Below are 21824 nucleotides of genomic sequence, written 5' to 3'. Positions count from 1 at the left end.
TTATACAGACTGACCTCACCTGGATCAGTTGGTAAGGTGGCAAATGCTCACTTGAACAGTAGCATTTTAAATAGCATATGCAAGGTCATACATCCAGGAACAAACAAGGTAGGTCACACTTATAGGATAAGAATGGTATCCTGGAATATGGTGACACTGAAAAGTACTTAGGTTTAATAGTGGATAACCAATTAAATATGAGTGTCCAGTAATCCAGTGCAATGTTAAGTAGGCAGCCACGATCCTTGGAAACATAAGCAGGGGAATATCTAGTAGGAGTTAATGTTCTCCCTCATCTGTATTCTAAAGTCACTGTTTCTCTAAGAAATATTAAATGTTTAACATTTAAAATACTCTTTTATGGAGCCACACCTACACTACACAGTGTGAAAATTCTGAATGACCAGTAAAACCAGTCACATTTAGGTAGGATTAGGGGATGCAATCTGGGATTGTTAACTGATGAAACATTATGAATGCTGAGGAGCCAGTGCTGGCAGAGGTAAGGCTGCATATGTGACGCCCTTCCAGAGAATAAATTTAAAGACTGTTTCATTATTTGGCTGGAAGCCAGACAATTCTTACTTGGCAACCTTGAATTGGAAGAGGCTGGCACACGATTCACTCTTAACAGTTTTCCAGGAAACTGGTGGAACACTCCCTAAAGCACTTTCTTTATATGAAGGCTGGGATTGATTCACAGGTTCTATACCTGGGGTCACATCATTACAGGCCATTTGACTGTATGCATCAGTGTATCAATGAACAAGAAAATAGAAGCAGAGAATACATCTGAAAAAATAAGGTAAAGAAAAATAAGTGGTTTTATTCTCCTTACTAAGGGAAAATAAGTACATTATTCTAAGCTTTCACAAAATGCTAAAGCATTCTATGGACCAGATCCTTAGGAAGGAGATTGGTGGGATTCTGCATGGCTGCAGGGGTCTGCCTACATGGTCTAAATTGCAGTTACAAGGTCTACTTTGCCTCATTTGAGACAGTTTCAAGGCATGTAATTTTGGAGCCTTTCTTACATAATACACTGGAACTAAAGTGCAAAACTTTTGCAACAAAATTGAAAGTACTTGAGATTAGAGTGCCTGGGTGCTTGGCACTTTTGAAAAAAAACTTATTCAGGTACCAAAACATGGATTTTAAAGCCTAGCTTTAGGTAGCCATTTTTAAAAGTTTTGGCAAAAGTTTTACTGAGCACAGAAGTGCCTGAAACACAATTGCAAAAAGTTTTGTGAAAAAATCATTTACAATGTTAACAACTTCATCCCCGCACCTGTTAATGAATGATCAAATGAAATTACACACCCTCTGTGATGTGAAACACAGATATGTTGAAAATTCATATACTGTTCATAATTACAAACATAATTTCGGTGTATTAAACATTTATTGTACATGTGGTTGGGAATTTCAAAAGCACCAAGTCTTGACCTAATTCTGCTTCCATTGAAGTCCATGATAAAATTTCAATTGACTTCAGTGGGAGCAAAGTTATGCTAATACTGGGCACGTCTAAGAATCCCCCATGTGGAAAAGATATTTCACTGTGAAAAGTTACAATCAATATGCAAAAAAAAAAAAAATGGATTGTAATCTCTCTTGGGCTTCTTCTGTATTTGTGTAGTGCCTAATACAATGATACCTGAATACTGATTGGGGGCCTTAGGTGCTACTATAATAAAGAATAGATGAGTAATAATATTTTCTATACAGTATCCTTTAAAATTCTTGTACAGAAAAATCCCCTCATGGGAAATAGGGATGTTTTAGCATGTAATAGGGATGAATCCAATAGGGTTCTAGAGATATTATATAGGCACCTATCAGAATTCCACTACAAACCTACAGAATTTAACAGGAAGTTATCCCTACTACAGAATTTTACAGGTGGGTTTTAAAATTGTATTCAAAGATTCATAGAATCATAGAAATATAGGGTTGGAAGGGACCTCAAGAAGTTAAGTCCAGCCCCCTGTGCTGTGGCAGGACCAAGTAAACCTAGATCATCCTTGATAGATGTTTATCCAACCTCTTGGGGAGTCCTCAGCCTGCATTGGGAGCCTAGTCCAGAGCTTAACTACCCTTATAGTTAGATAATTTTTCCTAATATCTAACCTAAATCTTCCATGCTGCAAAATTAAGACCATTACTACTTGTCCTACCTTCAGTGGACATGGAGAACAATTGATCACTGGCCTCTTTGTAAGATCCCTTAACCTTTTTGAAGGCTGTTCTCAGTCCCCCTCAGTCTTCTCTTCTCAAGACTAAACAATCCCAATTTTTGTAACCTTTCCTCATAGGTCAGATTTTCTAAACCTTTTATCATTTTTGTTGCTCTCATTTTGGACTCTCTCCAATTTGTCCACATCTTTCCTAAAGTCTGGCACCCAGAACTGGGCACAGTGCTCCAGCTGAGGCCTCAGCAGTGCCAAATAGAGTGGAACAATTGCCTCATGTGTTTTACATACGACACTTCTGTTATTGCACCCCAAAGTGATTAGCCTTTTTCACAGTTGCATCCTTGGTGACTCATTAAATTTGCAATCCACTATAACCCCCAGATCCTTTTCAGCAGTACAACCACCTAGCCAGTTGTAGTTATGCAATTGATTTTTCCTTCCTAAGTGAAGTACTTTGCACCTGTTTTATTGAATTTCATCTTTTTTATTTCTATCCAATTTGTCACAGTCATCTTGAATTCTAACCCTGTCCCAAACTTCTTGCAACCCTTTCCTGCTTGGTGTTATCTGCAAATTTTATAAATATACTTTCCACTCCATTATCCAAGTCATTAGTGACAATATTGCATAGTACCAGACCCAGGACTGACCCTACTGGATACAGCCTCTGAGGTTAAAGTGAATCATTGATAACTACTCTTTGATTAACCAATTTATTTGAGCATGAACTTTCGTGAGCTACAGCTCACTTCATCGGATGCATACTGTGGAAACTGCAGAAGACGTTATATACGCAGAGACCATGAAACAATACCTCCTCCCACCCCACTCTCCTGCTGGTAATAGCTTATCTAAAGTGATCATCAAGTTGGGCCATTTCCAGCACAAATCCAGGTTTTCTCACCCTCTGCCCCCCCCCCCCCAAACTCACTCTCCTGCTGGTAATAGCCCATCCAAAGTGACCACTCTCTTTAAAATGTGTATGATAATCAAGGTGGGCCATTTCCAGCACAAATCCGGGGGGGGGGGGGTGAGAAAACCTGGATTTGTGCTGGAAATGGCCCACCTTGATTATCGTACACATTTTAAAGAGAGTGGTCACTTTGGATGGGCTACTACCAGCAGGAGAGTGAGTTTGTGGGGGGGGGGGGGGGGCGGAGGGTGAGAAAACCTGGATTTGTGCTGGAAATGGCCCAACTTGATGATCACTTTAGATAAGCTATTACCAGCAGGAGAGTGGGGTGGGAGGAGGTATTGTTTCATGGTCTCTGCGTATATAATGTCTTCTGCAGTTTCCACAGTATGCATCCGATGAAGTGAGCTGTAGCTCACGAAAGCTCATGCTCAAAAAAATTGGTTAGTCTCTAAGGTGCCACAAGTACTCCTTTTCTTTTTGCGAATACAGACTAACACGGCTGTTACTCTGAAACCTACTCTTTGATTAAGTCTTTCAACTAGTTGTGCACCCACCTTATAGTAATTTCATCTAGACCACTATTTCCCTACTTTGCTTATGAGAATTCATGTGGGGCTGTGTTAAAAGCCTTACTAAAATTAAGATATATCACATAGACTGCTTCCTCCTATCCACTAGGCCAGTAACGCTGCCAAAGAAGGAAATTAGGTTAGGTTGGCATGATTTGCTCTTGGCAAATCTATGATGGTTATTCCTTATGATCTTGTTATCCTCCAGGTGCTTATAAATTGATTGTTTAATAACTTGTTCCAGTGTATTTCCAGGTATCAAAGTTAGGCTGAGTGGTCTATAATTCTATGGGTCCTTGTTCTCTTTTTTTAAAGCTAGGTACTATGTTTGCCCTGCTCCGGTTTTCAGGACCTTACGCCTCCATGTATTCTCAAAGATAATCACTAATTGTTCTGAGATTGCTTCAGCTAATTCCTTAAGTATCCTAGAATCAATTTCATCTGGCCCTGATGACTTTAACACATCTAACTTATCTAAATATTCTTTAACCTGTTCTCTCCCTAGGTTTTCATTCTTCATAGGATTTTTCCCTAACAGGCAATCCAGACTTGAGCTATTGCAGGTAACCCCTTCATATAATCCTGTTAATAAATTTAGCAAGCTTCATCTTCAGACCAGTTAGCTCTATAACTACACAAGCAAATACACTTGTGGAGGGTAACTCATGGATTATGGTACCTAGTGAAATATCAACGTACTGCATAACAAAAGCTGTCTCTTATTTCCCTAGACACCTACAATTTTTCACTGACTGATACAAGGTACACTTTTTCAGCAGTCACAAATCAATATTATGCAAGAAAGGACTTTGTCAGGATTTGAACAACTAGACACTTTTTAGATATTAATAGACTCAGAGATTCTAAGGGAAGAATGAGCCATTATGCTTATATAGCCTGACCTCCTGCCAGGACCAGATTCTGACATTCTGAAGTCCTAAGCTATGGCAAGTGTAAGAGGCCCCATACCATAAAAAAAAAAGTATTATTATTTTCACAGAAAGGACATTGACTATATAAACACAAAAGCTTTATATTTGCTTATATACAAAGGCAAAGTTGTAAAACTAGAATAATAATCTTAATTTTCAGCAGCCCTCTCTGTAACAATGATGATAGAAATAAATTTTAGACAACTTCTTTGAACTAATTGCATATGTAAGCAAAGTAGAAGTAAACAATACAATATAAAAAGAAAATAAAAAAATACAGTAAATACAATTTACTAGAAGGGTTCTCAGGAAATTTGTCTTCTCCGATGGGGCATCTAAATTGTGGAATTCCTTGTCTGAATACGCAATGAGACTCTTAGAGGATATAAGATGGTGATAGAGGATGTGGATAACCCACAAGCTTAGAGCTCAACTATTAGTTATATATTATATGAATTACACCCAGGTAATAAGCCAACCATCAGAAAATTGTATGCGTGTTGTATTTTTAATTGATTTGATGTGTTTTTATAGAAGGTTATGCTGACTTACCTAATACTGGTACTTACAATTAGTAGCAGAAAGTTTTTATTTAAACAAGTAAAAAATGTAATTTAATATTATAAATAGAGATTTATATATCTAAACAAATAATATATATAATATATGTATATACATACACACACACACACACTGAAAACCTATGTTATTTTACCAGGATATTTCTGTGAAAATTAGTGCTATTTTGTCTATGTTCTCACAGGAAAACAAGAGAGGATATATAATTTTTTACACCATGAATAAGGAAAGTTATCCTCCTTTTCATCTGAATAAATGTAAAAAACATTTGATTAATTTTGTTAGGGAAATAAAAAGTTCATCCAGATAATATATCTACAAATGTTTATTCTGATTTAATTTTCGCTATGAAACAATAAATTGTTGGGATTTTTCTTTTGCCATACCGAGGAAGTGAGCTGCAGCTCACGAAAGCTTATGCTCAAATAAATTTGTTAGTCTCTAAGGTGCCACAAGTCCTCCTTTTCTTTTTGCGGATACAGACTAACACGGCTGCTACTCTGAAACCTATAAAAATACAATGTATTATGCACATGTGATTTATAAGTCTATATAAGTATTTTTGCAAAGCATACTACTATAATAAAATATTATCTTGCGCGCTCCAAACCTGGCGAGCAGAAAGTCCCAGTCTTTTTTCTAGGCAGACACGTCTCTTCACGTTCACTTCTCTATCCCCCACAGGATCACTAATTAATCCCGAGTAAACACCTCAGACACACAGTGTCAACAAGCTGTATGTGCAAAAAGAGAAAGAAAGAATTTATCCGAGAAAAGACTGGTAATCTCTAGACAGGCATTGAGAAAGTGAGAAAAACTAGCCTATATTCAAGCAAATATAATGAATATTATAGGCTTTAAGAGCCTATAAATCATATATGAACATAATTTGAAATAACTTACTCACCAAGTACTCAGAATATTTTTGATATTTGTGTGTATCTTCCTTCACTTCTCTCAAAACCCTCTATTTATCCTTTAGTCAGCACACTCTGATATTTATTGTGGGGGTTCCTGAAACTGAGGAAGGCAACACAAATGTATTTGGGGGGAAGCCAACACAAATGTATCCTCCTCCAGATCCATTCAACCCAAGTCCATAAGGCGATCACCTGCAAACTCAATCATGTGAAGTATGGATAGCACATGAAGCAGAAAGCTGACACACAATTGAACGTATGTACAGATCAAAAGAAGAAAGAACACACTAACATACGAGTATGAGCTTGACAGGATGGCTTCACGACACTGCCATCTCCGACCTCACATTTTCCCCGATTTTATCCGCAGTAAGATTATTTATTTATTTATATAAGTTATGAAGGCACGGTCAGAATTTTACCAGTAGCAGCTGACCAACAAAACACTGCATTAGGAGACTGATAGACTTACGCATAGAAATACTAATTTTACAAGTGCAATTATCTTTTTTTCTCAGCCCTGGCCTCTCCTGCCTGTCAATAATGAACAATTAGTAAACAGTAAGGGTATTTGTGTAGCCAGATGTGTATATTTTTTTCATATTTGAATGAAAATGTCTCTATTTAGAGAGAATCTTCTTTTTCCCATATCTCCTTTTATCAACTGATTTTGATAAAATTTGAAATGGAGTCAGTTTTTTCCTTTTTAGAGACCCCTCATATTGCGAGGCTCTAAACTGTAGCTTAGTTAGTTTATACCTTAATCTGGCACTGCCTCCTGCACAATACAGTCCATAGCATTTCATCCAGTAATACCTGCATCAAGCTTAATAACCTGTGGTTGTAAAGCCTATCTTGATTTACAGATTTGATTTCTTTGTTTCATTCTCCTTCGGGTTGAATTCCAGTCAGGTACTTAGGTTCCAGTAAGGTACTAAGTGTTCTCATTTGAAATGGGAATTCTAAATTCACAACTGAAGAAGTTTGCAGAAATATGCCTGCTATACAATATCAGGCATCTCTGGAACTTCCTTTCCTAAGCAGCGGAATTTGTTCATAGCTGTCCAGGTCATAGGTTTTGTGTGGACTTTTGGCTTGTGACTATAAATATGTCCAGGACCTTTAGAATGTAGAGTGGTGCAAACCCTGAAGTCTACAGAGAAGAGACAGCTGTTGAAGAATGTAACTACACGCCTCCTGAACAGAATTATCAGACGCATAGGTGAACAAAATTTGTGGGGAAGATGGTTACATGGTTTTTGTAAAGGGAAATCATGCCTCACCAATCTATTAGAATTCTTTGAGGGGGTCAACAAGCACGGGGACAAGAGTAATCCAGTGGATAAAGTGTACTTAGATTGTTAGAAAGCCTTTGACAATGTCCCTTAGCTCTTAAGCAAAGGCTCTTAAGCAAAGTAAGCTATCATGTTATAAGAGGAAAGGTCTTCTCATAGATCAGTAACTGATTAAAAGGTAGGAAATAAAGGGTAGGAATAAATGGTAAATTTTCAGAGTGGAGTGAGGTAAAGAGTGGTGTCCCCCAGAAGATGTACTGGGACCAGTGCTATTCAACATATTCACAAATGATCTGGAAAAAGAGGTAAACAGTGAGGTGGCAAAATTTGCAGATGATACAAAACTATTCAAGATAGTTAAGGCCAAAGCAGGCTGCAAAGAGTTACAAAGGGACCTCACAAAACTGGGTGACTGGGCTACAAAAAGGTAGATGAAATACAATGTTGATAAATGCAAAATAATGCACATTGGAAAACATAATCCCAGCTATTTCTATAAAATGATGGGGTCTAAATTAGCTGTTACCACTCAAGAGAGAGATCTTGGAGTCATTGTGGATAGTTCTCTGAAAACATCCACTCAATGTGCAGCAGCAGTCAAAAAAGTGAACAGTATGTTGGGAATCATTAAGAAAGGGATAGATAATAAGATAGAAAATATCATATTGCCTCTATATATATCCATGGTACATCCACATCTTGAATACTGTTTGCAGATTGTGTCGCCCCATCTCAAAAAAGATATATTGAAATTGGAAAAGGTACAGAGAAGAGCAACTAAAATGATTAAGGGTATGGAATAGCTTCTGTATAAAGAAAGATTAATAAGACTGGGACTTTTCAGCTTGAAAAAGAGATGACTGGTTGTGTGTGGAGGGGGGGAGATATGACAGAGGTCTCTAAAATCATGACTGGTGTGGAACAAGGAAATAAGGAAGTGTTATTTACTCCTTCTCATAGCACAAGTACTAGGGGGTCATCAAATGAAATTAATGGGCAGCAGGTTTAAAACAAACAAAAGGAAGTATTTCTTCACACAACACACAGTCAACCTGTGGAACTCTTTGCCAGAGGATGTTGTGAAGGCCAAGACTATAACAGGGTTCAAAAAAGAACGAGATAAATTCATGGAGGATAGGTCCATCAATGGCTATTAGTCAGGATGGGCAGGGGTGCAAAACCATGCTCTGAAGTGTCCCTAGCCTCTGTTTGCCAGATGCTGAAATGGACGATGGGGATGGATCACTTGATGATTACCTGTTCTGTTCATTCCCTCTGAAGCACCTGGCATTGGCCACTGTTGGAAGACAGGATACTGGGCTAGATGGACCATTGGTCTGACCCAGTATGGCTGTTCTTATATTCTGAGCAAGATAATCCACTATAAAGAAACATGCTGAAGCCTGCAGTAGCTTCCTGGTCACATCTGGTTGCAATGCATGGTGGTGATGATAATCTTCCAAACCTTGGCTGGTGTGATATACTGAGATCCTGCTGCTTATCTTATACCCATCTGGGAGACCACAGACCAGCTGAGCATCTCCTGGTTTAAGTTTTTAGGGGTGAACATTCTGAGACCAGCAGCAGAACTTCCTCAGTTAGGGACCCCCCACCTCTGGAATTCGCTCCAGTGGCAGCCTGCCATGGCTGGAGTCTGGCAAGCTTCAGGGCACTAGGAAGACGTATTTATTTGGTTTAGCTTTTTGTTTGATCTTTGTTATTTGTTTGTTTTTGTTCTTGACAAAATGAAAACGTGGCTAGTAACATCTTTGGAAGCAGCTGGGGGTTCTGATGCTGTTCACTGTAGGTAGTTTTACCCAAATTACAATTTTTAAAATTTCCAAATAAGCATCTTGCTGCTGCAACTACAAATCAATAAAGTAAATAAATAATTACTGCCCCAGTCCTCCTACTGTAGTCACATGCACCTGCACGGCTGTGCCCTAACCGAACTAAATTGTTCCTTTATTCTACTAAACAAACAAACACCTATTGCTATCATAGATAATGAGGACTCTTTGCATGCTTTTTAATTCTTCACTAAAAGCATGCGAGTCTCTTCCCTGAATCCATGATCAGAGAGTGCGGGTTTTTTGGCCCAGATCGTTGACATACTCCTACTGCTTTGTGCTATTCTGGCAACACAATGTAGCTATAAATGTGATTTAACCGGCATAATTAATACACCTCTGATGTAAAGCATGGGTTTTCCGTGTTCCGAGTTTTCCCTCATTTCTTTTGGGGATTTTTCAACAGCTGGATGAGTGGGATAATTTGGCTTAAAGCAATGTTTTTCTGTACTAAGTACTTTTGTTGCAATTATAAAGGTTCAGTGTCAGATAGCATGTTCCAGTGGAGTCCATAGAGCAATGCAGAGGTACTGCTATATGTGATATATAATAACAATAATAATTAAGAATGGGTCTGATTCGTTGGTATGCTCTGGCTCCTTTGCATTGCTCCACTGACAGGTAAGCCAGGTTTATGCCTGTTTTGTGTTACCAGAATGATGCAAAGCATCCGGAGCATACTGGTGAATCTGGCCTGGTGAATATATCAAATTTATTGACACCTGGGGGAGGGTATTGTTCTTCAGACTGGAATGCTCTATGTGATCCTGAATCAGTACAGGAAAAAAGCATCTTTAAGACAAGTTATTGCACTCATCCAGCTGTTGAAAAATCCCCAGAGGAAATGAGGGAAAATCCAGACCTCAGGAAAGTCCACATTTGTATATTAGATGTATTAATAGTTGATTTATAGTCCCCTTTTGGCCAGTCATCTGTTAACTTTCATTTGTTTTCTGGCCCTAAAGCTACAATTCATTTAGGCCTAACTGATTTGGCTTATTCGAGTAAGATTTGGATAAGCATTTGATGTTTGGACCAGGGACTTTATCTGAATCAAACCCCTGCACCTTTTGAGGTTCATTCATCCCTAACCAAAACCATACTCTTTTAGAAATACATAGGATTTGGTATTTTGGTATTACAGCTAGTGAGAATCAAATGAGCTATGAACACAATTGCTGGAATGAACTGGAAGCATATTCAACTAAAGTCATTTGCACACCTGCTTCTCCCACTCAAGTGATGAAATCCAGAGATCAGCTTAAAAATCAACTTACCATATTTTTTTTAAAAAGAGTTACTTTATTAGAAATATCCAGGATGTTCTGACTTTGAGCCTTTGTCTGTTGCACCCTGGTAGTCCTTTATTTGTGTGCTCTTAGTTCTTATCCCTTCAAATATGTGAGCCTACTCCCATTAAAAACAACAGAAGAAAGATCAGTTCCTGTTTCCTCACAGAACAGGGGTGGCCAAACTTACTTGCCCTCTGAGTCGCATACAACAATCTTCAGAAGTTGAAGAGGTGGGACATGTCTCCTGGGAGCCAGGGTCGGGGCTTCTGCCCTGCAGGAGGTGCCTGATGGGGCTCAGGGCTTCAGCCCCACTCCTGCTGAAGTCCTGGCAGGTGCGCCCCACAGAGCTGAAGCCCTGAGACCCCCTTCCCCACTGGGCAGAAGTCCCTCCCACATCACCCCACTGCAAGGCAGAGGTCCTGAGCTGCTCTCCCCCCACCAGTGTGGTCGATGGAAAATCGGGGGCGGGGGGACGTGAGGGGCTTCGTGAGCTGCACTTTAATGGTAAAAAGAGCCACATGTGGCTCATGAGCCACAGTTTGGCCACCTCATCGTAGAATTTAAGGTCAGTCATTTGTTTTTTCCATGTCATCTGTTTTTTGCAGAGCTATTTCTCTTTAAATCCTTTTCACCGTGCACATCCCAAATAATGAGCTATGTGCTGAAGCAGTCTATGGAAGGTTAAATCTTCTCTTAGGCCACACAGTGCCAGCAGAAGTGATCCATCACTGCTACTGTAGCTTCAAGGTTGCGGTAGCCACCATAGCTACCAGCCCCTTAGTTACCAGTGTTCAGTCAGTCGACCCCCATAGTCATTGATCCCATCCCCAAAATGCTTTTGTGCACTAGGGTGAATGATCCATGTGGAACTGTATTCTCCCTTGATGGTACACAGCGTGTTCACATCTCCCTCATAGTCACCAATGCTTCCCAATGCCACTACACCAGCCTTCTAAGGCCCACACTTGGAATGCAGGATTTGATCCTCATGAAACATTCTAATGAAAACAAAACAAATTAGGAAAAAATATTCAGAATTGTACACTCCAAACATAGGATACAAGAACAAAGGCACAGGCCAAAAGTCAGCTTCTCTGAAGGAGCGAGTATAAGTTTTTGGAATGCTAAATGTAAAACTTCTAGGGAAAAAGAGAACATATTGTGTGGAACAGGAAGATGAGAGAGATGAGTCCCTTTTGGGAAAGATTTTGCTTGGTCTTTGATGCTTTGCTGCCTTGGTAATAGTGGCCATGTAGATTGTAGTCACTAGTGCACATTCACAGTTATTTTCATCATGTTACTTTATAGAAGAATACATTAAAATTGTACAAAAAGATTGGTTTTAACATGTACTTCACTGTAACCAATTTTCCAGATTTTTTGGGAGTGTTTTTTCCAAAGTGCTGAGAAAATATTGGGTCTCCCACTGCAGCAAGGAAAGACTGTGGCAGGAAAAAGCTGAAAAAGCTGAGTCTTTCCCCATTGCCTCCCTCCTGCCAGAGCTTTTCTCCTCTGCTAGATTTCAGAGTAACAGCCGTGTTAGTCTGTATTTGCAAAAAGAAAAGGAGTACTTGTGGCACCTTAGAGACTAACCAATTTATTTGAGCATGAGCTTTTGTGAGCTACAGCTCTCTTCATCGGATGCATACCGTGGAAACTGCAGAAGATTCCACGGTATGCATCTGATGAAGTGAGCTGTAGCTCACGAAAGCTCATGCTCAAATAAATTGGTTAGTCTCTAAGGTGCCACAAGTACTCCTTTTCTCCTCTGCTAGAGTCTCTCCCTGCTGCCAAAGCCTTTCACTGCTGCCTGCTCACTGCCAGAGCCTTTCCCCATGGAAGGGAAAGCCTCTGGCAGCAGGGAGCTGGTAGAGACTCTCTCCTGCTGGAATCTTTCCTTTTGGCAGGGGAAAGCTTTAGTGGCAGGGAGCTGACAGACCCTTTCCCCTTTCCTTGCTGGGGAAGTCTTTTTCTGCAGAGGGGAAAGACTGTAGCAGCGGGGAGGAAGCAGGACACTGCACTGCTAAAAACAGCAGTGTAGGCAGGGAGGCATGACTTGTGCAAGTAGAAAGCATGTAGGGTACATGCTCGAGTACATCTCCAAACCCTTCAGGCGTGTCTTTACTCTACTTAACAATGTTGTGCCTCCCCAGCTACACTACTGTACCTGTGCTGGGGGGGGCCATGAGGGTATCCACTTTACACTCCACTGAAAAACCACGCAGTGAGACGTACTCTACGCGTAGTGTTTTGCACCTCTCTTTATTTAATTTCATCTTGTTGATTTCAAACCAATTCTCCAATTTCTCAAGGTCATTTTGAATTCTAACCCTGTCCTTCAAACTTCTTGCAACCCTTCCCACCTTGGTGTCCTCTGCTAATTTTATAAGCATATTCTCCACTCCATTATCCAAGTCATTAAGAAAACATTGAATAACACCGGTGAAGGGTTCATGTTTAGCTATTCCACCTGGAAGCAGGCAGGGCACACCTTGACTGTTCTGTAGAAGCAATGCACACATTGCTCTATCCAAGGACAAGGGCTAGATATGAACCATGAAAACTTGATTGTTGGGACAGTAACTGCGGGAGGCTTTCTTAGCCTGGGCTCAAGGCCTGAGAACCAGGATTGTAGTAGCTAAAAGATGCAACTAAGTATATTAATCAAGGTCATACATTCCTTTGTGTATCTTTTTGCGGTAGCAGTGTGTAATGCTTAGGGGGGAGAAATATAATAAAAGGAGAAGGTGGAAGGCGGGGGGCAGAACGCCCATCTCAGCTGACCAGCCTGCTTTCTTGCATAAAGCTGTGTTCTGTCTCATCGTTGAACTGCCACAACTGGCGCCCAAACGTGGGGCCCTCAGCACTCACCTCGCCCGGCAAGGGTTTCAGACACGTCACTCATCCGCTTCGTGGATCCCGGTGAGTATTTTTCATTGTGGTAAGTATGGGAAGCTCCCTCTCTGCTTTGCAAGTGCAACACCGCAATGAGCTGCAGTATTTGCTGCGTAAGGCTCAGCATGACTGCCCGGCTCGAGCACTTACTCTCCTGCTACAGGAGGTGCGTGCCCAGTGCCCGTGGTATCCTGAAGCCGGAAGCCTTAAGCTAGCGGACTGGGAGCGATTGGGCCAGACATTGCACGAAGAGCCTCGAGCGCCCGTGCAGGCTTTACATGCCTGGCACCTCTGTCGCGACGCAATACTGCGTGTCACCTCGGATAGGCCCTCTTTCACGAGGCTGGTGCTCTCGCCACGCCCGTCGGCTCCTGTAGCCATCCCCGTTGCAGCTATCCCCCCTTCTACTGATACAACCCAGCGTGTCGCTTCGGAAAGACCCTCTCCCGTACCCACAGCCCCCCCTCTCCCTGCTTTGCCCCCAGTGTCTTCATTACCACCGCCTCCCTTGCCTTCCCCACCGGAGCCAGTGCGTGATCACCCTCCCTCTGTGGGGCCCCATGCTCCGGGGCCCCCCGGAGGGTCATCTGCATCTGCTCAGAAGCTTTCGCTGGTGCAACAAATGGTTCACGCGGCGAAAGCTCGATCAGATCTTACAGCGGAGGAGCTGGCTGATCTGGTCTCAGTTTGCCCGGTGACCTGGCAGAATGATGCCCAGGGCAACCCCGTGGGCACCTGGACCACTTTGTCATACTCGGTGGTTAGAGAGGTGAGGAAAGCAATTCGTGAGTTTGGCCTGACTAGCACCTTTGTGCGTGGTCTCGTTGAAGGGATAGGTACTGGGTACTCCCTAGTCCCTGAGGATTGGAAAACGCTGCTGCGCATGATGTTATCACCTAGTCAGTATGTTATTTGGCTTAGTGAGTATCGGCAGATGGCAGAACGCCAAGCTCAGGTACATGCAGCGCACGGTATCATTTATGAGCAATTGGTAGGGGAGGGCCCGTTTGCTACTATTCAGATGCAGTCTCAACTCCCTCAGGCCGTCTTCCCCATTATTTCCACCTGTGCCCAGCATGCTTTCAAGAAGGTCCCAGATTCAGGCAAGCCTACCAAAAGCTTTGTCAGTATCCGTCAGGGTGCCTCAGAGTCCTTTTTGGATTTTACCAACAGATTGCATGAGGCTATCCTCTGGCAGGTGGATAACACTGAGGCAGCTCACGAGCTCCTGTTAAAATTGGCAGTTGAAAATGCAAACGAGGATTGCCGCCGTGCTCTCCAGGCAGCACAAGCCTCTGGTATTTTAGAGCTCTCAGACATGCTGCGGGCGTGCCAGAACATTGGCACACAAGCCCACAAGGCTGGAGTTCTGGCTGCCGCCCTCAGAAAAACTGGGAAGGAGGGGAAGCGTTGTTACCGCTGTGGTAAGGAGGGTCATTTTCAGCGGGAGTGCCGCTCATCTAAGGCACCAGCCCGACCCTCAAAGAAGTGCCCCAAGTGTGGGAAAGGTTATCACTGGGCTAATCAGTGTCGTAGCGGGTCGGGAAACCGCGCGACGGGTCCCCCCCGAACCCAGGGCCAAACGGGGGTGTTTCCCACTCAGACAACCGCTCCTCTGCCTTAAAATCCATAGACTCTATGAGGGCGGCGACTGCTGGAAGTGCAGGGCTTGATTTGATCATGCAGGAGGACACTGACTTTCGGCTGCCAGGGGAGGTCTGTGCCATACCTACACAGGTGACGGGACCTCTCCCTGCTGGCTTTGTAGGTCTTGTTCTCCCTCGCTCACATGCTGGAAAACAGGGCTTTTTTGTCATTCCAGGGGTCATTGATGCTGATTACACTGGCATTGTTAAGGTTCAGGTGTGGACTCATCTTCCACAGTCGCTCCCGCGTGGATGGTCAATTGCACAATTGATTTTAGTCCCCTATCAGGTGCCAGCTGCCGAGGATCGAACTCGGGGCGGAGGCGGCTTTGGATCGACGTTGTCTCACTCGCCGTCTCACAGCGCGTCTTCTCCACTTGTTGCTCTGACAATGTCAGTCCGCCCCTCGAAACCTCAGTTAACACTTCTCTTAAATGATGTTCCTTTTACAGGGCTGGTGGACACTGGAGCTGACGTTACGGTGATTCGTGATCTGGAGTGGCCGGTTAGTTGGCCTACGGTTCCTTCTAAAGAATTGTGGGGGATCGGGGGTAGTAAACCCGGGCGCCAAAGTTTGTCTTGGGTCACGGTCTCTAAACCGGGAGGCCGTACCCTTGCTACTATCCGCCCTTTTGTGCTCCCTGTCCACCTCAATATTTGGGGCCGTGATTTACTTACAAAGTTAGACACCACCCTCGATATTAACATCTGATGGCCCAAAACCCTCCCTCACCCACCGTGCCCTCCGCCTTACCCTTGGTATGGCAATCCTTAGAGCCCGTATGGATTGATCAGTGGCCCCTCCCTCTAGAAAAGCTAAAAGCACTTCATTTGCTTGTGCAACAGCATTTGCAAGCACAGCGGCTGGAGAGCTCCACTAGTCCCTGGAACACCCCGGTGTTCGTTATTAAGAAAAAATCGGGTGCTTGGCGGCTGTTACATGACTTAAGGGAAATAAATAAACGCATCCAACCTATGGGCCCCTTGCAATTTGGCTTACCAAATCCAAATTTAATTCCTCAAACCGATCAACTTTGTGTGTTAGATTTAAAAGATTGTTTTTTCACCATCCCCCTTTGCCCTCAAGATCGTGAAAAATTTGCATTTACGGTGCCACAATATAATAATCAGCAACCCTCTCAAAGGTATCAGTGGAAGGTCTTGCCCCAGGGAATGCAAAATAGTCCAACCTTGTGTCAGCTTTTTGTGGATCGGGCCCTTGCCCCTTTTCGTGCCCGGTACCCTTCGCTAAAGGTCTACCATTACATGGATGACATTTTGCTAAGTGGTCCCGGGTCACGGCACAACAGCTTGAATCTTTATCTCAGATTCTCGGCCAAAATGGCCTGTTAGTGGCACCAGAAAAAATCCAACGCTCTTATCCCTACCACTACCTCGGATATAAGGTTTTACAAACCTATGCTGCTCCGGTTCGTCCGGAATTAATTCTACCTCAACCCCTAACCCTTGTTAAATTGCAACAGATTTTGGGTCATTTAAATTGGATTCGGCCCTACTTTCGTCTCCCCACTTCAATGCTGCAGCCGTTGTTTGAGCTCCTCCGTGGAGCCCGGGCACCGGGTGCAGTTATTGCCATCACTGAAAAGCATACTGCCTGCATTCGACAAATCAATGCAGCATTGAGTCAGCAGTTTGTGGACAGACTCCCAGAGGTCCGTCCCTTACGATTGGTTCTTCTTGCCACCCCTCATACGCCAACTGCGGCTCTGTTTGTACCCCGTACAAACACAGCCGTCTCTATTATAGAATGGCTATACCTTTCATCCACCCCTCCTCGAAATATTTATCCATATTTAGATGCCCTATCTGATCTTGTTCGTAAAGCCCGCCACCGTGCAGTGCAACTCACTGGCACTGATTTAGTTGCCATTGTGCTCCCCTTGTCCCGTACTGAATTTGACTCTTTGTGCCACACCTCCTTGGCCTGGCAGGTTGCTCTTTGTGATTATGTGGGAGAGATTTCTTACAATCCTCCAAAAGATCCTCGGTTGGTCATTACCCAAAAGGTGCCCCTAGTTGTTCATCGTCTTAGCCGCTCTCAACCCATTGTTTCCGCTGTCACTCTTTTTACTGATGGCTCTCCCCACCGAGGTGTAGTCACTTATCAGTTGGGTGACCCCCCTCGTTGGCATTCTCGTTTTACCCTGCCTCAGCGTTCTGCACAGCGTTCAGAATTGGCTGCTGTTATTTTGGCCTTTCAACTTTTTGCTGATTGTCCCTTTAATTTAATTGTGGATACCCGTTATGTTTATCAGGTAATTGATCATTTACCCCTTGCCCTCATTACCCCTCAGGTGGATGCAGACCTCCTTCGCCTGTTTTTGTCTTTGCAGCATCTTCTTGCCACTCGTCATTTCCCTTACTTTGTTGCTCATGTTCGCAGTCATACCCCTCTGCCTGGGCCACTCACTGAGGGCAATGCACGCGCCGATCGCGCGTTGCGTGGTCAGGTAAATTCCCTTTTTTCTGACCCCATTGAAAGCCATGCCTTTTTTCATCAGTCTGCCTCTGTTTTGGCCCGGCAGTTTCACATTCCTGCTGATCATGCACGTTCCATTGTTCGTTCCTGCCCCCACTGTGCTGCTGCTGCTCCTACCTTTTCTTATGCCGTTAACCCCCGAGGTACTGCAGCAAATCAGCTGTGGCAAATGGATGTTACTCATGTGCCACAATTCCACCCCTATTCGTTTTTACATGTTTCCGTTGATACTTATTCGGGCTTCCTTTGGGCAACCCCACAACGTGGGGAAGCCACTAACAAAGTTATTCACCATTTGCTGGCCTGCTTTTCTGTTATGGGTCGCCCCTGCCAAATTAAAACAGATAATGCCCCAGCCTACTGCTCTGCAGCCCTCTCCACCTTTTGTGCCCGCTGGGACGTCCGTCTTAAACGCGGCATCCCTTATAATTCCACGGGCCAAGCCATTGTTGAACGTGCCAATCGCACACTCAAAACCTTGCTGGACAAACAATTAAAACAAGGGGAGCTGCGTCTCCGAACCTTAGGAGACATTCAACAACAAATGCATATCCTCTTGTTTACTTTAAATAATTTAACATTGAATGCAGATCAGCAGACCCCTGCGGATCGGCATTTTCACAAATCTGAGGTACTGGAAAGACCGCGTGTCTTTTATCGTCAGCTGCCCGATCCACAGTGGCTGGGCCCAGTACCTCTAATCACTTGGGGTCGGGGATATGCTGCTGTCTCTCTCCCTGCAGGACCGTTGTGGGTTCCAGCTCGGTGTGTGCGACCGGCACTTAAACAACATGGCATGGCACCAGGGGCTGTCGAATCCCATACCAGAGTTTCAGCTGACCTTGGAGGAGACCACGTTGCCCCCTGAGTCGACAATGACGGGACGGAAACGGAGGAGGCGTAGTGTCCCAAACCGGCCCGTGACATGGGGAGCAGTAAAAGCATTGGTCGCCGCGGCCCAACGAAGGCTGGCAGCAGATCAACAGCCAGAGACTCCTGAGACTTTGTTTGTGGCGATTCTCGCCCAAATCACTGCTAATTCTGTGATGATTGTGTGCCTTTTGTGCCTGCTATTTCCTGTAGGGGTTGGCTCGGACGCGCTTCCCCCGCTACGAGCCCAAATGACATATAACATATGGGAAAGATTGGCTTCAATAGCAAATGTTACCCACTTTTGTCTATCTAATTCTGTAGCAGCCGGAGATTTGTTAGGCACATGCCTTATTCCAGTATGTCATCACCCTGAGGAGATGGAGAATAAGACACTGTTCTCTGCTTATGCGAATCTTTCCTCCCAGTACTCTAGCATGGCTAATTGGGGCCCAGCCAACTATACTCTGCCTCGCACGGCTATATCCCTCCACACACCGTACCCGGCCGGGGCTCACAATGTTACTTGTGCGCGTATAGTTAACTGCACTAGTACAAAGGTGCCCTTGGGCTGTCGAAAAATTTCTCAACCCCTTTTAAATTGTTCCCATGCTGTCAATGTTTCATACAATTATGGCCATATCATCCTACCATCAGGATGGTTTTTTACTTGCGGTTCACGCACCTTTAATTATATTCCTGCAAATTTAAGTGATGGCACCCTTTGCTGTCTTAGTAGAATGACCCTTATATTGCCTTTTGCTGGACAAAATCGTAGTAAAAGAAGTGTACCCCTTTCAGATGATTGTATTGCAGATGTTGAGCTTTTTAGTCGTGCTGAGTATACTGCTTTAGCGGCCTCTATTGTTGGGGTCCCCGCGCTTGCCACGTATTCAGCCAGAACTTTAAATAACCTGGCATGCTTTGCAGCAAAGGCAATTAATACAACATCCCAGGCTATTGCCTTACTTAACACAGAACAACACGAATTAAGAGATGCAATTTTGGATAACAGAGCAGCCATTGATTTTCTGCTCCTAAAACACCATCTAGGCTGCTCCACATTTCAGCACATGTGTTGCTTTAATTTAACTGATAATAGTCGCTCCATAGAAACTAGACTGGCTGTATTGGCCAATCTTACAACACACATACGCCAAGATCTGGGGTTTGAGGGTTTTTGGAATTGGCTTACAGGTTGGCTGCCCTCTCTAGAATGGCTGCGACAGCTTTTTGGTTATTTTGTGTTTGTAATCATTAGGCTTGTTTTTTGCTGCTGCTGTGTACAATGTATTCCTTCCTTGTTAAGATTTTGTGAAATTTTACCCTGGAAAGCTCCCCAAGTTATGTCCTTGTTTGTCTGGGAGTTAAATAGCATGACAAAACAAATTGACGGCTACAATGAGATGGCCAATTATCATTAAATAAAAAACGGGGGGATGAAGGGTTCATGTTTAGCTATTCCACCTGGAAGCAGGCAGGGCACACCTTGACTGTTCTGTAGAAGCAATGCACACATTGCTCTATCCAAGGACAAGGGCTAGATATGAACCATGAAAACTTGATTGTTGGGACAGTAACTGCGGGAGGCTTTCTTAGCCTGGGCTCAAGGCCTGAGAACCAGGATTGTAGTAGCTAAAAGATGCAACTAAGTATATTAATCAAGGTCATACATTCCTTTGTGTATCTTTTTGCGGTAGCAGTGTGTAATGCTTAGGGGGGAGAAATATAATAAAAGGAGAAGGTGGAAGGCGGGGGGCAGAACGCCCATCTCAGCTGACCAGCCTGCTTTCTTGCATAAAGCTGTGTTCTGTCTCATCATTGAACTGCCACACACCGGACCAAGAGCAGACCTCTACAGGACCCCACAATAAACATCCTCCCAGTATGACAGCAAACCATTGACAACTACTCTTTGAATACAGTCTCTCAATCACTTATACATCCACCTTTAGTAATTTCATCTAGACCACATTTCTCTAGTTTGCTTTGAGAATGTCATGTGGGACTGTGTCAAAAGCCTTACTAAAATCAAGCTATATCATGTCTACAGCTTCCCCCATCCGCTAGCCTGGTGACCTGTCAAATTAGGTTAGTCTGGCATGATTTGTTCTTGAAAAATACATGCTGGCCTTTTTTTTTTAACCCAGTTATTCTGATTGCTTACTAATTTGTTCTGTTATCTTTCCAGGTATCAAACTTATGCTGAGTGGTCTATAATTCCCCAGGCCCTCTTTGTTCTCATTTTTTAAAGATAGATACCGTGTTTGCCCTTCTCCAGTCATCTGGGACCTCACACATCCTCTGACTTCTCAAAAGATAATCATTAATGGTTCTGAGATTGCTTCAGCTAGTTCCTGAAGTACCCTAGAATGAATTTCATCAGGTCCTACTGACTTGAACATGTCTAACTTAACTAAATATTCTTTAATCTGTTCTTTCCCTATATTGGTTTGTGTTCCTTCCCCCTTGTTGTTAATATTAATTGTGTTAAGTATCTGGTCACCATTAATCTTTTTAATGAAGACTGAAGCAAAATAGGCATTAAACACCTCAGCCTTCTTGATATCATCCATTATTAGCTCCCTTTCCCTGCTAAGTAGAGGACCTACATTTTACTTGGATCTAATGTTTTCATGGAACCTCTTCTTATTGCATTTTGTGTCCCTTGCTAGATGTAACTCATTTTGTGCATTAACCTTTCTGATTTTGTCCCTACATGCTTGTACTCTTCTTTTGTACTTATCCTTAGCAATTTGTCCATATTTCCACTTTTTGTAGAATTCCTTATTTGATTTTCAGGTAATTAAAGAGTTCCTCATTGAGCCATATTGGCGTCTTACTATTCTTTCTATCTTTCCTTCACACTGAAATAGTTTACTGTTATGCCTTTAATAAAAAAAGAAAAGGAGTACTTGTGGCACCTTAGAGACTAACCAATTTATTTGAACATAAGCTTTTGTGAGCTACATATTACAGATATGAAAGTCGCTATCTTACAACAAAAAAACTTCAAATCCAGACTCCAGCGAGAAACTGCTGAATTGGAATTCATTTGCAAATTGGATACTATTAATTTAGGCTTAAATAGAGACTGGGAGTGGCTAAGTCATTATGCAAGGTAGCCTATTTCCCCTTGTTTTTTCCTACCCCCCCCCCCCCCAGACGTTCTGGTTAAACTTGGATTTATGCTGGAAATGGCCCACCTTGATTATCATACACATTGTAAGGAGAGTGGTCAGTTTGGATGAGCTATTGCCAGCAGGAGAGTGAGTTTGTGTGTGTGGGGGGGGGGGTGAGAAAACCTGGATTTGTGCTGGAAATGGCCCACCTTGATTATCATGCACATTGTAGGGAGAGTGGTC

At 43.1% G+C, this 21824-nt stretch overlaps 1 protein-coding gene across 4 annotated transcripts; it reads left to right on the top strand.

Annotated features, from left to right (window-relative positions):
• Positions 1-702: 702 nt before the first annotated feature.
• On the top strand, positions 703-20261 carry LOC125634328 (uncharacterized). 4 transcript variants are annotated; one of them, XM_075126611.1, is made up of 3 exons: positions 703-805; positions 13355-14212; positions 18333-20261. In XM_075126611.1, exons 2-3 carry the CDS (start codon positions 13496-13498, stop codon positions 19881-19883), a joined length of 2268 nt encoding a protein of 755 aa, XP_074982712.1. In that variant the 5' UTR covers positions 703-805; positions 13355-13495; the 3' UTR covers positions 19884-20261. The 4 variants fall into 4 exon arrangements, with proteins under 4 accessions (XP_074982712.1, XP_074982710.1, XP_074982711.1 ...); XM_075126609.1 differs by having other exon boundaries at positions 704-805; positions 13355-14398; XM_075126610.1 differs by lacking the exon at positions 703-805 and having other exon boundaries at positions 12998-14398.
• The last annotated feature ends 1563 nt before the right edge of the window (positions 20262-21824 follow it).

This window comes from Caretta caretta, chromosome 3 (assembly GCF_965140235.1).
Source record: "Caretta caretta isolate rCarCar2 chromosome 3, rCarCar1.hap1, whole genome shotgun sequence".
Lineage (NCBI taxonomy): Eukaryota > Metazoa > Chordata > Testudines > Cheloniidae > Caretta > Caretta caretta.
The sequence above is the reverse complement of the archived record's forward strand: the minus strand, read 5'-3'. Positions and strand labels throughout refer to the sequence as shown.

Bases quoted from the DNA above. Each gene is read 5' to 3' on its own strand.
- LOC125634328 (XM_075126609.1), top strand. From the start codon at position 13,496: ATGGGAAGCTCCCTCTCTGCTTTGCAAGTGCAACACCGCAATGAGCTG. The intron at 14,399-18,332 runs GTACATGCAGCG...CTCTCCCTGCAG, and splicing joins TGGCAGAACGCCAAGCTCAG to GACCGTTGTGGGTTCCAGCT.